This window comes from Gekko japonicus, unplaced genomic scaffold (assembly GCF_001447785.1).
Source record: "Gekko japonicus isolate JY-2015 unplaced genomic scaffold, Gekko_japonicus_V1.1 scaffold86, whole genome shotgun sequence".
NCBI classification, from domain to species: domain Eukaryota; kingdom Metazoa; phylum Chordata; class Lepidosauria; order Squamata; family Gekkonidae; genus Gekko; species Gekko japonicus.
This window is the reverse complement of record NW_015172005.1, coordinates 1295539-1311340: the sequence shown is the minus strand read 5'-3', so window position 1 is coordinate 1311340 and position 15802 is coordinate 1295539. Positions and strand designations below refer to the sequence as shown.

Here is a 15802-nt window from a genome sequence, read left to right as displayed (position 1 = left end):
GTAAAATCAACAGAGTTGTCCTGGGGGGGGGGGGCTGTGGTGTACTCCCAGTGTAGGTCATTTACGAGTCCCGTAAACAGCCCTGAAACCAGATTCATCTGGAACATGCTTGCGATTGAGACCAGGGCCCTGCAAGACCTGTTGCAGGTTCACAGGGCCTGTAAAACAGAGCTGTTCCGTCAGGCCTTTGGCTGAGACAGTGAACATCTACCAGCAGGCCTCCCTGCTGCTGCTACATGAGACCATCATGGCTCGGCATCGGCCCTCTTATTTTCCCGGCTGTAGAAACTGGAATTAAATGCATTGCACTGCCCATTCTAAATATTATAATTGGTTTTATTGTACTATTTCATTGTATTATCTTAGATTGTTTTATATTTATTGTTGTGAGCCGCCCTGAGCTCATTCATGGGAAGGTTGGGATATAAATTGAAATAATAAATAAATAAAAATAAATAAATAAAAGTTGTTCCGCCACCACCTATTCAGTCACCTGGCTCAAAAATGGAACACTTGAGACTGGTTGATATTTACTGAAATACGAAGCTCTGGAAGGGGGGGGGGGGGAGGAAGTGGAGAAATAATAATAGTAGTAGTAGTAGTAGTAGTAGTAGTAGTAGTAGTAGTAATTACCCTGCCCTTCACTTGGACTTTTGAAGCTTACCAATCTCCTTCCCTTCCTCTCCCCACAACAGACACTCTATGAGGTTGGTGGGGCTAAGAGAACTCTGAGAGAACTGTGACTGACCCAAGGTCACCCAGCTGGCTTCATGGGGAGGAGTGGGGAATCAAACCCGGTTCTCCTGATTAGAGTCCGCACTCTTATCTCTACACCAAACTGTGTGATGCTCTAAATGGGTGGTTTTTGTGCAGCTTTAATTTTAGAGGGGGGACTTGTTAGGCATCAAAAGGTATGCTGTTGTGATGGTTCTCTATACATTTGTATTGAACAGGTAGGAAAAGAAGAGTCTAAATAACTGAATACATGAAGAAAGTCTCAAGGACTAACTTTAGGCACTCTCTGTGTTTCAGGCAGTCCCACGACTGAAGAGGGTTTTGCAACAGGGGATGGGGTTTCCATTGATTGGCTCCGTGATCCTGAAGTCACCTGTGGCTACACAGTGAGATGGTGTCATCCGACTGGGCCTGAACACTGTGTTGTCGACTGGGAAACGTTTCCTTCCAATGTGACACATGCTGTGATCAAATCTGGTAAGAAAAGGGTATTTCACTCTGTAGATGCAAGGGTTTGGGGTTGTTTTCATGGAAGACTGCCTTTGTAAATAAGAGCGCCAATGGTTGGAGAAGCCATAGCTCAGTGGTAGAGCATGTGTGTAGGATGTGCCAGGCCCCCAAACTTTCACTGTTCTTCAGCAAACCATCTTATGTAGCCGAACCACTGAAGGTGGCTGCTTGAGGCCTTGGAAAATTGCTAGACTTGATGGGCCATTTGGAGATGATGGCACAGCATCTGGCTTATAAGATGGTTTGGAGTGTACCTATCAGGTGTGCTGTGTTTCTGAAATGATTCTCCCTCTTTGCTAGTACCAAACTGAGAGTTCCTCCAGGATTCCTCCCAAGATTTCTGTTTGTGTGTCCCTTCATGGTGCTAGCAGTTGTTTGCTTAATTGTAGCCAAGTTGCATGGGCTGTGTGCCCATCCATCTGTGTTTTGTTTTGTTTGGGGAACAGAGCAAGTGTGGGAAAACATCTTGTGTTTTAATGGGCCTCTTTGGTGTAAATGGCCAGTGGCCACAACCCTTTTCCTGTTGGACTGTCTAGGGCCTGTGACAAAATAACAAGGGCTCCAGTAGCTAAACTGTCTCTCCTTTGGAGAAGCTCCCGATAACATATAGTTGATGACAGAGATCTGCCATTGCCTTGCAAATTGCCATTTTATCATAATCACAGCCTTCTACCTGAAAATCTTAGCCAACAGGGGGAATGCAAATAGCATGATATTGACAATGGATACAAGGGTTCTAATAGGATCAAGCAACTGGGTGCTGGCATTTATCGTTGTTTATTTTATCGGGCTTATATCCCGCCCTCCCCCACAGGTGGGCTCAGGGCGGTCACAGCATATAAAACATAACAGTTATTAAAACCTAGAATTGAAAACCAAATCTAAAATAATACAGCACAAAGATGGCAGCTTACTCGTAGCTTCAGAAAATCCATAATGCCTCCCAGAGGTCGTTTCGTAGAAAAAGAGCTAGGGGAACTCATTAGCATAACTCATTAGCATATGCCACCCCCCCCTGACATCACCGGAAGTGTGTCATAAGGCCACACACCCCGCCCCCAACGATCCCATGAGGGGCCCAGCAGTGGACCTGCAAGGCCGGCAGGAGTGCAAGGAAGCCCCGCGAAGGCCCTCCCTGGCCCCAGGCAGGCAGGGGTGGGGAGAAGAGGGAGGAAGCAACTTACCCTCCCTCTTCTCCTGCCTCCTCCTGGCTGAATGAGGGCCGGAAGCGGGGCGGCCGGAAGCAGGGGGTGCCCCCCGTACCTCACCTGGGGGAACTGCGATCCCCCACGATCCCCCCCGAAATGACCTCTGATGCCTCCTGCAAGACGTTAGTCTTGGCAATGGGGCTGGTGCAGTAGACAGGGGAGGCCGAGATCGTTGGATATCTGCCACCTCAACTGAACGCCTAGCAGAACAGCTCTGTTTGAAGGCCGTGTGGAATTGTAACAAGTCCTGCAAGGCCCTGGTCTCAGCTGGGAGCGTGTTCCACCAGGCCAGGGTCAGAGCAGAGAAAGCCTGGGCCCTGGTTGAGGCTAAGTGGACGCCTTTTGGGCTGGGGACTACTGGGAGACGTTGATTTGCATGGAGCTTGTAACTGCATGAGAAGCTGGCTGCTTGTAGCTGTGGCCCACTATCCCAGTCTTCGCTCTGCAGCTACACAGAAGTCTGGACAACAGGGGTTTAACTGAGTACGCAGCTGCTGCATGATTTGCAAGCACCCAGAGCTATCCTGATGTGAGTCCTTGAGGTACACACAGGATCTTCCTTCCTTGGGTCAGGCATGTTTGGAGGTAGGTGGGGGAAAAATTGAACAAACACAGAAAAAAACCCAAATATCAGTGTAAGAGTACAGTTAGGATCCTTCCTGCTTTGAGGGAGCTGCAACATGGTATTTCCTGGCTTAGTGAGGATTAATTATGGCAAAAATTTAGCCATCTAGGAACAATTCCTTCTTAATCTTTTGCAAGGAATAAAATAATGAGTTGCAGAACTTCTGTTCTAACACTCATGGAAGCCTGGTTCTAATATACAATTGAGCTATTGTTACTTGTATGAAAACATGCATTTACATATAATCAAAGCAGAAGAATGTGTTGTTGTTTTTTTTAAAAAAAATGATATTCTTGTCTCACAGCTCTTTTTCAGCCAGGACAGAGGTACAATTTTTCTGTCCTTGCTTGCAAAGAGAATGGATACCAGCTAATGAAATACGTAAATGGCTACTCAAAAGAACTGAGTAAGTACACTTGCCTTTTGCTTAAAAGATAGTGAAATGTAAGAGAAAAGATGCATGAATATGACTGGGATTTATTTAACTAATGCCAAGAGATCAAAGTAGTAGTTACTGGATTTACCTTGAACTTTGTATGCATGTGTGTAACAATTGGGTTACCCTGCAGTTGTCAGTTGCTGGCTCTTCACCTCAACTGTAAGTTTAAGGTGGCACCAGCAGGGGTACTACCATTTGTTTGTAGCTGGCTGGCCGTGTTGGCCTGAGGTAGAAGATCAAGATTTGGGTCCAGTAACACCTTAAAGACCAATGAGCTTTGCAGGATATAAGCTTTTGAGAGCTGCGGTAGCTCAAGTGGTTAAGACACTGAACTGCAGGCTGTGGAAGGTCAGTAGTTCAGCAGTTCAAGACCCGGGTTGCCACATGATGGAGTGAGCTCCCATCTCTAGTTCCAGCTCCTGCCAACCTAGCAGTTCGAAAGCAAGAAATTTGCAAGTAGATAAATAGGTACCACTTCGGTGGGAAGGTAACAGCGTTCCGTGCGCCTCGGCGTTTAGTCATGCCGGCCACATGACCACGGAAGCGTCTTCGGACAGCGCTGGCTCTTCGGCTTTGAAACGGAGATGAGCACCACAACCCTAGAGTCGGACTCGACTGGCTTTCGAGCAAGGGAACCTTTACCTTTTTACCTGACAAAAGGTCCTTTTGTATACCCTGGAATTATAGTTGGTCTGTGAGGTACTACTGGATTTAATACTTGCTCTTGAAACAATGAGCACTGGGACACCAGAGAAGACCTAGATATAAATGGGTGTGTTCGTTTGAGAGGGGGTTGCTTTCATTTAAGAATGCATCCACTTAATCACGTATGCAGCGCTTACCTAGAGTTGCTCCTGGGCTGTATTCCAGTTTATTTCTTCTCTGTACACTCTGCAATTGAAGTTGGTCTGATGGAAGATGCTGCCTGTATAATGGATCGTTGCCTTTTAGGCTAGGCAGCCTAAAATGCTCAGTGGCCGTGTTTGTTTCTAATTTGTGCTATCAAAACATAACCCTCTCCCTCCTTTTGCCTTCTACCCAGGTCCAAGAATTAAACCCTCGGTGAGGGTGGAACATACCACTTCAGATTCCATCTTGATCACATGGGAGATACTTCCTGTCAGTGACCGTGGTGGCTTCTTAAAAGGCTATTTACTTCAGTTTGCCAAAGGGGAAGAAGGCAAAATACAGTCCAAGGGTTTCGAAACAGGTAAATGGTGCCTCATGACTGCCTGTCACTTGTGAAAGGTGATTTGTGACAAATTGTGCTTCAAACAGCAGATGTGCTGTGCAATGTTCCCTCTAAGCTGTAGAGTCTTTTGAGCAAAAATTCTACTTTGTGAGCTCCTGGCATTAAAGTTGTGAGCGAGCCGTTTGGATACTGCATAAATTAGTTTGCTCTGGAGCCGTCCTTCCTGAGCAGAGACAAAAATGTGTGAGAAGAAGAAGAGAAGAGATTGGATTTATACCCCGCCCTTCACTACCCAAGGGAGTCTCAGAGCGGCTTACAAACTCCTTTCCCTTCCCCTCCCCACAACAGACACCCTGTGAGGTGGGTGGGGCTGAGAGAACTCTGACACAAATTGCTCTTTCGGGAACAGCTGTGCCAGAGCTTGTGACTGACCCAAGGTCACATCAGCAGGTGCAAGTGGAGGAGTGGGGAATCAAACCCGGTTCTCCCAGATAAGAGTCCGCACACGTAACCACTACACCAAACTGGCCAGGGGCTAAAAAACTGTGAGCTAGCTCACACTAACTCAGCTTAGAGGGAACACTGGTGCTGTGTGGTATTGACAGTCCAAATAAAGAGCGGAATCTTCATGACACTTTCTGGTACCACCCTCCACTGAGATTATGGATTGGATCCAGCAGAATGCTTCCACAGATGGAGTGTGACTTTCTCAGATATCACAGCTGCACTGTCTCACAGCCTCGGATGCCCCTGGAAATGCTGCTTCTGGCCCCAAGAATGTCACTGGGGGGCATTTTCTGCTGCAGTGGAGGGGGAGAGTGATGAGAAAGTCACATGTATAGAGGGAGGGATGAGAAAGCCACATGTATAGGGGGAGGGACAGAGGCAGTGTTCTCTGTAAGCTGAGTTAGTGGGAGCTAGCTCACAGTGTTTTAGCCTCCGACTCACACATTTCTGACTTAGCTCAAGAATGACTGGCTCCAGAGCAAACTAATTTATGCCACAGCCAAATTGCTCGCTCATAATGTTAATGCCAGTAGTTCACAAAGTAGAATTTTTGCTCACAAGACTCTACAGTTCAGAGGGAGCATTGGATAGAGGAATTATGTTATGCCCTTTTGTTTTTAATCTCTTGCTCGATCTGGTGCTCTATATGCTTGTGAACATGTTCTTTTTAATGAATATGTCATAATTTTTGATGCTGATAGTGGTTCCCTGTACCACATAGACCTCCGACATCTTGGGCATGCTATGGTAAAAGGAGCAGCAGGAGGGCAGGGGAGGGGCAGTCAGTTGGCAGGGGGCTACTCCCCCAGTGGTGCACAAGCAATAACCTGGCCCCGTGATAACCAGACACTGGACAGTGGGAGACACAAAGGCAAAGCCTCAGAGCTTGGAAGGGAAGCTGGGAGTCCTGGCCCTCCCAGTGGGCAATCCCTACAAAGGTAAGGTGATGGCAATGGGTGAACAGAGAAAGAGAGAGAAAAACCTCTCCAGGTGTTGGGGAAACCTTGGACGGTGGAGTAGAATAGAGCCTGCAGCTCAGAGCAGGAGTATTCTGCCACAGTTTCCTTTCCACCCGTGGAAATGTTTGGCTGGATCCAAGCTGTACTAGTTTGTCTGCAGCAGACTTGCGAACCTCAACTGCAGAAAGGCTGTCACTTTTCTCAGATGCTCATGGCGCTCCCGGTGCTTTTAACCAACTGCACACTGTCTTGCTTGCTCTTACAAACCCTTTTTTAACTGAATTTTGCTTCTGAGATGCATTGAAGGATGGTAGTGGGGGATGAGTTTGGATATTTGATGTATTCTTACCCCGCCCCCTTCTTTTTAAACCCATGCTGTCCAGAGTTGTTCAACATTTCGGACCCTAAGCAAACAAAACTCAGAATATCAAACCTTCAAGGGAAAACCAGCTACCACCTGAATTTATGCTGAATTTTGCTTCTGAGATGCATTGAAGGATGGTAGTGGGGGATGAGTTTGGATATTTGATGTATTCTTACCCCGCCCCCTTCTTTTTAAACCCATGCTGTCCAGAGTTGTTCAACATTTCGGACCCTAAGCAAACAAAACTCAGAATATCAAACCTTCAAGGGAAAACCAGCTACCACCTGAATTTAAGCGCCTACACAGCTGGAGGGGTTGGACCTGGGCGCAACCTCTACGTGACCACAAAGGAAAATTGTAAGTGGCATCATGCTTTGTGCTTTCAGTTCGGGGGGTTGCTGGGACCTTGTTCATGGTAGAATGACAGTTTGGTGTACAATACTAAAACAGCAAATGCCCTATTCCTGCAAAAAATATATCTTCCAATGATGATCAGAATATTCAATATCATGATTGGATTTTGCCGAATCATGGAAGTACATGATTCTGTACGCTCCCCCCAACAGCGTTCTACTCTGAAACTGACAGTGGTTGCCTTCAGGCATTACAATAAACTGCAGTTCATAAGCTGGCCGTTTGATAAAACCCAAGTGAGTTGTGACAGTCCAGCCCCGTGGAGTTGCGATGTTCCATTGTGATGGTCCAACAGCCGATGCTTGCTTGGTCGGAGCTAGTCTAGGATTTCAAACTGTGGTTTGTAATCTGGATTGGTGTTGAAAATGCGGTTATGGCAGACATCTAGGGTTTTGGATGCTCTCATTGCCTTGGGGGCACACTGACATGGTGGTTTCATGACAAGAGTTCTTCAACTTTAAGCTGCTACACCATGCTGATTCATTGCACCTGTGTGATACAAGGGATCATTTCATGGAATTCTGCACCAGGGCCTTCGGCGGTTTACGTGATGCGGCCAGCTTCTGCAGTGCCTCTGGCCACTGAACTGGATTCTGGCACTTTCCTCTGGCTATTTTGGGGTGCAGGAAACTAGTATATTGTGGGGCTGTAGCTAATTTTATTTGCATTACCCCAGCTGCTGACAAAGCATCACTATGCAGCTAATTTTATTTAGGCATTTATATGCTGGTCTCCCCCCCCAAAAAAATATATATACACCCAAAGCTGCTTACAAGGTAGAAAAATACAGTGGAAACAAATAGGAAAATGAGTGGGGAAAGTCTTCCCATTGCAGGACAAGTCTTTCTCTCTGCCAGAAGATCTTGCTTCCGGCCCCAAGCTACTACCTGTGGGCACCTGGGACTAGGGGTGTGCAAAAAAAAAAATCGGCCCAATTCGGATTCGGCGGAATTAGGCAGAATCAATTTCAGCCAGCAGAAAGACTCCCGCATGTCAATTTCAGCAGTTCCAGCCCATTGGGGAGTCTTTTGGCCAGCCGAATGTCGATTTCGGCCCCATTATATCCTATGAGCCATTAAAGTCAATGGTGAAAACATAGGGTATATTCTGGGAACTGGAGGGGAGGGGGTTTGAAGGAGAGGCTCCAAACTCACAGGGTAGCTGCTGGAGCCTCTCCCCAAGATACCCACCAAGTTTGAAGAACATTGGACCAGGGAGGTCCAATTCTACGGGCCCCCAAACAGGTTGCCCCCATCCCCTCCATTGTTCTCTATGGTGGGCAATTCGGCGGCAAGCCAGTTCAGGTCAGAGAATCTGAATCGGCCTGCAGCAGTTTAAAGGGGCCCGAATAGGCCATTTTTGGTGGTGCATTCGGTTCAGATGAACCGAATGCACATCTCTACCTGGGACAGCCCGGGCTTCAAAAGGTTGCCAGGAATAATCCGGCCTATAAGGGCTGAATAGGCAGCCTCTTTGTATGATCAGCGAGAGGCTTCTCTGCAACTCCTTTCCATTTCTGCACCAGCCCAGCAGATCGAGCCAGCTGCAGTTTTGTCCCTCTGCAAAAGGAAGCGACACCCTTTCCCTTCGGCCAATATTGGCTTTCCTACCCTGCAGCCCAAGAGGCATTTTCAACATACCAAATCCTGTAGAGGCTGCACGTGGAGAAGCCAAGCATCACTTCAGGAAGAATATCAAAACCTTTGTGTAATATAGTTATTTAGTACTGTTTTAGTACGTGGATTGCAAGAGTGAATCTAGAGATTTCAAATTCCATTTATGACAGGCTACTAAAGGGTAACTAGCTACTTTATGGAAACTTGATGCAGTCTTACAAAGCACTGTGTGGTTTTGTGGCTTCAACATACTTGCAAGTAGGCCCCAGTCCTTTCTTTGGCCTGCACCGTTGTTAGGAGCAGCTGACAGACTTTGCTGTCTAACTCGTTTTTTCTCTTATATTTTTCAGCCGTGGGATTAATCATTGCCATCATCATCCCAGTGGCCATAGTTGTTGTGCTTGCATTGGTGACCACCATCCTTTGCTACCGGAAGAGGGAATGGTAAATACTTGCATGGCCTAAACATTTGTTGTCTTGCCAGTGAGGGGGAGAAACAGTGAGAAGTAGACAACAGTTCTTGTTATTCTCTGGTACCACAGTGTCCAGTACATAACTGGTACAACCTAACTGTGAAAAAGGGAGAGGAGCAAAAGTTGTTGGTATCTTTTTAAATAGATGGAACTTCAGTGATACATGGCACTGGAAGAGCCATTTGTGTGTGTGATTTCATCATAGGAATAGGCTCTAAACATTTTCCCGCCTAAGGCAGCTGCAATGTGAGAGGAGTGCTCTGAATCCCTTGCATTGGCAAAGAAATCCACATGCTGTTGCCAGTCTTTCTGTGCCATCCCAATCTGAGGACTGAAATAGCAAGCATGCCACATGAACACATGAAGCTGCCTTATACTGAATCAGATCATCATAATCTGTATTAGTCTATCAGTGTTGTCTACTCTAACTGGCAGCAGCTCTCCAGAGCTTGGGCAGAGGTCTTCCACATCACCTACTACCTGATCCCTTACTGGAGAGGATGAGGATGGAACCTTCTGCATGCCAAGCAAATGCTCTACCACTAAGCTGTGGCCCCTGTGAGGGTCCCTAAGAATGGTGGCTCAGTAGGAGATAGGGTTGCCAGGTCCTTACCTTGCGCCAGTGGGTGGGTGTGTCAGGGTGATGTTGCGCATGATGTCCCCAACATGATGATGTCATGCAGAAGTGACGCCATCACACCAGGGATGTTGCATGGTGACACTCTGGTTTTTGGGCTAACTCGATGGTAAAATTGGGCTCAAACCATAGAGTTTCACTCAAATACCAGAGCGTCACCATGGAGTGTCCCTGGTGTGATGATGTCACTTCCGCGTCATGTCATCATGGCAGGGATATTGCACAGGGTCATAACTGTTGGGGGTGGGGCTTCCCCTGCTGGCCAGCGGTGAGCAGGAGCCAGCAAAATTTGGGGGATCCCTTGCTCCCACCTGGGTACTGGCAACCCTTGTTTTAGATCACATGCTTTGCATGGGTGAGAGGCCATTTCCTGTTAAAGAATCTAGGGCAGCAAGGGAACTTTCTCTCCCTGATGAGCTGCTGTCACTCACATTAGGCCATAGGGAGCTACATGAACCAGTGGTCTGATGTAGCATGAGGCAGCGCGCATGTTCATATATATCCCATTTCAGATTTGCCTCTCAGATTTCATATGCTCCATTGCCACCACGAGGAACCACTTGGAGTACTTGTGCAGTCAGGCCAGTCCTGACCTGGACTTTTTTTCATCCTCATTCCTTTTGTTCACGGTTTCAAAACCTTTTAAAGACTGCTTCCTGAGCTGCTTTTTGTCTACAAAATACATATCAGTAATGAAGAATGCATACATGTATAACTTGTGACTTTTCCTATGAAATACTTATCAGCAGGCCCCAGTCCTCTGGAGGTCTTTACTTGTAAGCATTTTGAACAACAAAGCTGTGCATTTAAGTATGCATATATCTTAAGGCAGGGGTTCCTAACTCTTTTCATCCTGTGGCCACCCATAAAATTCTGGCACAGCGTGGTTGGCACAGTTGCAAAATGGCTGCCACCGGAGGCGGAGCCAGCCAGAAAATGGCTGCTGCAGCTGACCTTCAGTCACACATGAAGAATGCATACATGTATAACTTGTGACTTTTCCTCTGAAATACTTATCAGCAGGCCCCAGTCTTCTAAAGGTCTATACTTGTAAGCATTTTGAACAACAAAGCTGTGCATTTAAACACGCATATACCTTAAGGCAGGGGTTCCTAACTCTTTTCATCCTGTGGCCACCTATAAAATTTTGGCACAGTGTGGTTGGCAGAGTCGCAAAATGGCTGCCACCGGAGGCGGAGCCAGCCAGAAAATGGCTGCTGCAGCTGACCTTCCGTCACACAGAAAAGATCATTTGGCTGTGGTGCTTTTGTTGTTGTTCAGTCGCACAGTCGAGTCCAACTTTTTGCGACCCAATGGACCACATCACTCCAGGCCCTTCTGTCTTCCATCATGTTCCGGAGTTTGCTTATTTCATGTTCATTGCATCAATAACACTGTCTAACCATCTCATCGTTTGCCGTCCCCTTCTTCTTTTACCTTCAATCTTTCCCAGCATGAGAGAGCTGTGGTGGCAGCTGCTGCCAGAGCAACATTTTATAAAATCTCAATAGCCAATCAAAGCTCCAATGGCCAATCAGAAGCTTTGCTGGGCAAAGTTCCACCCACTTTCTAAAAACACTGGGATAAATGCTTTTCCAGGTCTGGATAGGATGGTTCCCTTAACCCACTTAATAGCACCAGCATGATGATGATGAAATCTAAACGTAGCTTTTGTATGAAGTTAAAATATGTTCGACAGGGCAGATTAAAGGGGGGAAGGTGGCTTTAGAGAGGCCTCCTGATCTAGAATTCAGTATGATACGATTATGGTGCATGGGTTTTCCTGTTCATTTCAATGGAAGGAGCTCTGTGTGCACATGGAAAGTGTTATTGAATCTGCTGGGAAACCTCCATTTGGAAGACTCTTCATGTCTAGATTCCCACAAGAGACTGCTGGAATCGAAACTTCAATACAAACTGCAGTTAGTGTGTGTTTAATTAAATAGGTTGCTGCAGGGGTCATTTCGTAGAAAAAGAGCTAGGGGAACTCATTAGCATAACTCATTAGCATATGTCACACCCCCTGACATGCAAGGCCAGCGGAAGTGCGAGGAAGCCCCGCCAAGGCCCTCCCTGGCCCCAGGCAGGCAAGGGTGGGGAGAGGCGGGGAGGAAGCAACTTACCCTCCCTCTTCTCCTGCCTCCTCCTGGCTGAATGAGGGCTGGAAGCGGGGCGGCCAGAAGCAGGGGGCGGGGCTTCATTGTGTGCCCCACCCCCCTGCACCTCCCCCCGAACTGTGTTCCCCCGTGTTCCCCCCCGAAATGACCTCTGGGTTGCTGTATTCTTTAATCACTACTTGTGGGGCAGTTTGTTGGAAATTCCTGACAATAATATCTATGTTCTTACTTCCATAGGATTAAAGAAACCTTCTATCCTGACATTCCAAACCCTATGAACTGCAAAGCTTTGGAGTTCCAGAAGGGTCCATGTGAGGTAATTGTTCTCATTTTATCACTCTGTTCTCTTGTTAGCAGATACTTAGAAGATGGTGATAATGGGGGCAGGAAGTGAAGAAAGCTATCTTCCTGTTTCCTTTTTGAGGTGGAAGGAAGTTGTGTGTTTCAGAGTTATCATTATTGTGTTTATTGAGCCTCTTGACCTAGAAAAGGTGGCTTTAGCTTTTGGGGAAACAGAGATAGGCTGATGACGAAGGATGCTTGTATGGAACAAGGTACAGGGACAAGTACCTGGTAGAGTAAGTAAACTGGTGGAGACTTGAATGTTAGCGAAAAATCTCTTTGCAGTGAGTTTGATTCTTCAAAATTCCGAGGTCTTCCAGTAGGTGCCTGAAGTACAAGGAGACGGATTGTCCCTCATAACAAAGCTGTCCCTGAAATTACCTGCATTCAGTTATTTTTTTTTAAAAAAAATGGTTAAAAGGTAAAGGTTCCCTTGCTCGAAAGCCAGTCGAATCCGACTCTAGGGTTTCAAAGCTGAAGAGCCAGCGCTGTCCGAAGACGTTTCTGTGGTCATGTGGCCGGCATGACTAAACACCGAGGCGCACGGAACGCTGTTACCTTCCCACCAAAGTGGTACCTATTTATCTACTTGCAATTTCTTGCTTTCGAACTGCTAGGTTGGCAGGAGCTGGAACTAGAGATGGGAGCTCACTCCATCATGCAACACCCGGGTCTTGAACTGCTGAACTACTGACCTTCCACAGCCTGCAGTTCAGCGTCTTAACCACTTGAGCCACCGCAGCTCCTTTAAAATGGTTACACATGTTTAATAAAAATGATCTTGATATTCACTGTTAGCTCAAAACGTGTCAGGAATTACTTTTATTTTATTAAAGACTTTAGAGCCCTGCTTGCTCCACCTGGTTATTTTTTAGAACGTGTGTTTTACTCATATCAGTAATGCTAATATTTGTGAATCCTACCACAGAATCTGCTCTTTCTAGCTTCAGTCACAGGGTCAGGGAGTATCCGAGAGGCAGCGTACCAAGGTAGTGATTGTTGCCGGGTGGTAATGGTGGATCTGTTTTTTAGTCTTATGGATTTCAAATGCCAGAAATGTTTGAGTGCTCCCCTTACTTATTGCATTTTCTCTTTGTAGGGGAAGGCTAACCCTAAAACCTTGGAGATGAATCCATGTACCCCCAACAACATTGAAGTGGTGGAAACACAATCCCCGTGCCTCAAGGTAGAGGACACAGCAATGACATCACCGGTGGCAGATGAGCTACCCGAAGATGGTTTTGACTCTGAAACAGAGAGCCATATTGTTGTCTCCTACTGTCCACCAATCATAGAAGAGGAGATCTCCAACCCACCAGGAGACGAGTCCACGGGGTCTTCCCAGGTCGTTTATATCGACATCCAGACAATGTATCCCCCTCAAGTAAAACTGAAGGAAGGACCAGGGGTGGACTGTGCAGCTGCAGCAGGCTATAAGCCCCAAATGCAACTGCCTGTAAATAGCGTAATAAAAATGGAGGAGACGCCATCTGCGGAAGGGTATATGGACAAGGCTGCGGGCTACAGACCTCAAGTGAATCCACCCACATGGAACACGGGCTGCCCGGATTCTCCTGGATCCACCGAGAGCAATAACGAAAATGCCTCATTCGGGAGCCCTTGTTCAATTAATTCTCGACAGTTTTTGATCCCGCCCAAAGAGGATGAAGACTCCCCCAAAGTCATTAACACGGGGTGGTCCTTCACAAATTTCTTTCACAACAAACCAAACGATTAGCATTGCGACGGTAAATCTTGCCTCGAACGCTTCCGTATGCTGGGACTTGTTGAAAGAGTAGCACCCAGAGGTGCTGTGCAGCGGGTTTTATAATTTCATTTCAGTGAAATTGAATGTTAACTTTGTATAAGTTGCAGTGTGTAAATTGGCAAGGTTTCACTCTTACGGCTAGCTGAGCTGCTGATTTGTAGTATCTCAGTTAGGGCGGGGCACTCCGTGGTAACCTTTTCTTACAACTGAAGCCAAAGAGGAGCCGCAGTCCTGCATCTGCTTCCAGGCAGTTTGCCCCCCACCCCCCGCTGTCCGATGGGCGCAACGTTCTTTTTGGGACTCTCTTTCTGGTTCCTCGTTCTGCATTGATAGAATAGGAAAATGGATAGAAGCGGCCCCTTGGGGGGCTCTGTCTGAGTGGAAAGGCGGCATATAAATGTTTTCAATAAACAGATATTTTAAATGAAAAGCCACTTTCAGAAATGTAGAAGGGAGAAATAATTAGTCATTATAAGCTTAGCCTTTGGCCTGGACACAGTTATCTGGGTGGTAAAAAATTGGGGCATGTAAGAAGTACGTTCTGGCCGGGCTCCTTGTTCACCCACCCAGTTGTTGTCCAATCAGAGGCACTTTTAAGCAACTTTAGGATTCTGGGGGACGTTGTCCAACACTACAATACTGCATTGATGATCATTGGGAGGCATTAGTCCTCGAACTGATCTGCAGAGCACCTGACACTTAAAAACAGTCTGGTTTTTGTTTTGCTTAATATCTGTGTGGCTAGCCCAGGCTAGCCCAGTCTGATCAGAACTCAGAAGCTAAGCAGGGTCGGTCCTGGTTAGTACTTGGATGGGAAACAACCAAGGAAGTCCAGGATTGCTACGCAGAGGCAAGTGAAGACAAACCCACCTCTGTTAGTCTCTTGCCTTGGAAACCCAATGGGGGTAGCCATAAGTCAGCTGTGACTAGGCAGTGCTTTCCACCAAACCAGTTTTTGAGCTGAAGAAGTCCAGGGGAGATAGCTTGTCCATCACAACCTCAGCTCGGGATGTCTCTGTTCGTTTCGACAAGCCTGGATGCTTGTTTCTGTACCTGCTGTATAAATGTATATGCAAAAGTTGACTCAGGGGTGCAAAAACGAGTGCAACACTGATTTTAAAATCTCAGTCAGGAATAGATTAAAGTTTTCGCTTCCAGCATTTTAAATAATGCTTACTTTTTCCACTTTTTAAATTGACTGAAATCATGTAGTCATGCCAGGTTAGCATCATTCTTTGTGACATGCTTCACTTTTATGTGGCTTGGTTTATTTTTTTTCTACAGGCCTGTTCAGTCACATGACAACCCCCCCCCCCTTTTCCACAGTCTGCAGTGGTATAGCCGAGACACCGGCTTTCCATCTCAGGCCACAGTTTTGTTTGCACATCCATGGAAACCGCTTTGTCACTTGTGTTTATATGAGAATGCCACAGGCAGGTTGTCCCAACCAAGAATATTTAGCTACAGTGAGAATGTCTTCCATAGCACTTTTCCTGCACTAATGCCACCAATGGAAGCAGGATAAGCTTGAGAAATGTTCCTCTCCTTAGTTTCCATGGAAACTCATTATTCCTGTAAATACTTTTGCCATCTGTGAATATTTTCCACGTGTAAGTATCAGAAGTGGAGCTTCTTTCCATGAATTTCCTTGCTATATTTGCCCAAATCAGAAGTGAAGAGAGGTGTTTTGTTTGTGTATACAAATATACAATTGTATACAAGACATCCTGGATGTCTTTAAATCTATCACTGGCAGAAGAAAAGAACTTTTCAGACTTGGGGTACAGATAGATTGGCTTCTGTTTTCAGTGAAGCAAAACCAGATTTTAACATCTACATTATTTTTCTTGCATTTGCACTTCTGTAATTATACACTACTTGTAGAGCTGCTGCTTT

At 46.4% G+C, this 15802-nt stretch overlaps 1 protein-coding gene across 1 annotated transcript in view; it reads left to right on the top strand.

Annotated features, from left to right (window-relative positions):
* Nucleotides 1–14674, top strand: part of LIFR (leukemia inhibitory factor receptor alpha) — a 111496-nt gene extending 96822 nt beyond the window's left edge. The window contains exons 14-21 of the mRNA XM_015420154.1: nucleotides 1033–1212; nucleotides 3383–3484; nucleotides 4560–4727; nucleotides 6559–6636; nucleotides 6750–6896; nucleotides 8920–9013; nucleotides 12034–12112; nucleotides 13238–14674. Of these exons, the coding sequence (XP_015275640.1) occupies nucleotides 1033–1212; nucleotides 3383–3484; nucleotides 4560–4727; nucleotides 6559–6636; nucleotides 6750–6896; nucleotides 8920–9013; nucleotides 12034–12112; nucleotides 13238–13876 (1487 nt within the window). The 3' untranslated portion in view covers nucleotides 13877–14674. The remainder of the gene's footprint in view (nucleotides 1–1032; nucleotides 1213–3382; nucleotides 3485–4559; nucleotides 4728–6558; nucleotides 6637–6749; nucleotides 6897–8919; nucleotides 9014–12033; nucleotides 12113–13237) is intronic.
* The last annotated feature ends 1128 nt before the right edge of the window (nucleotides 14675–15802 follow it).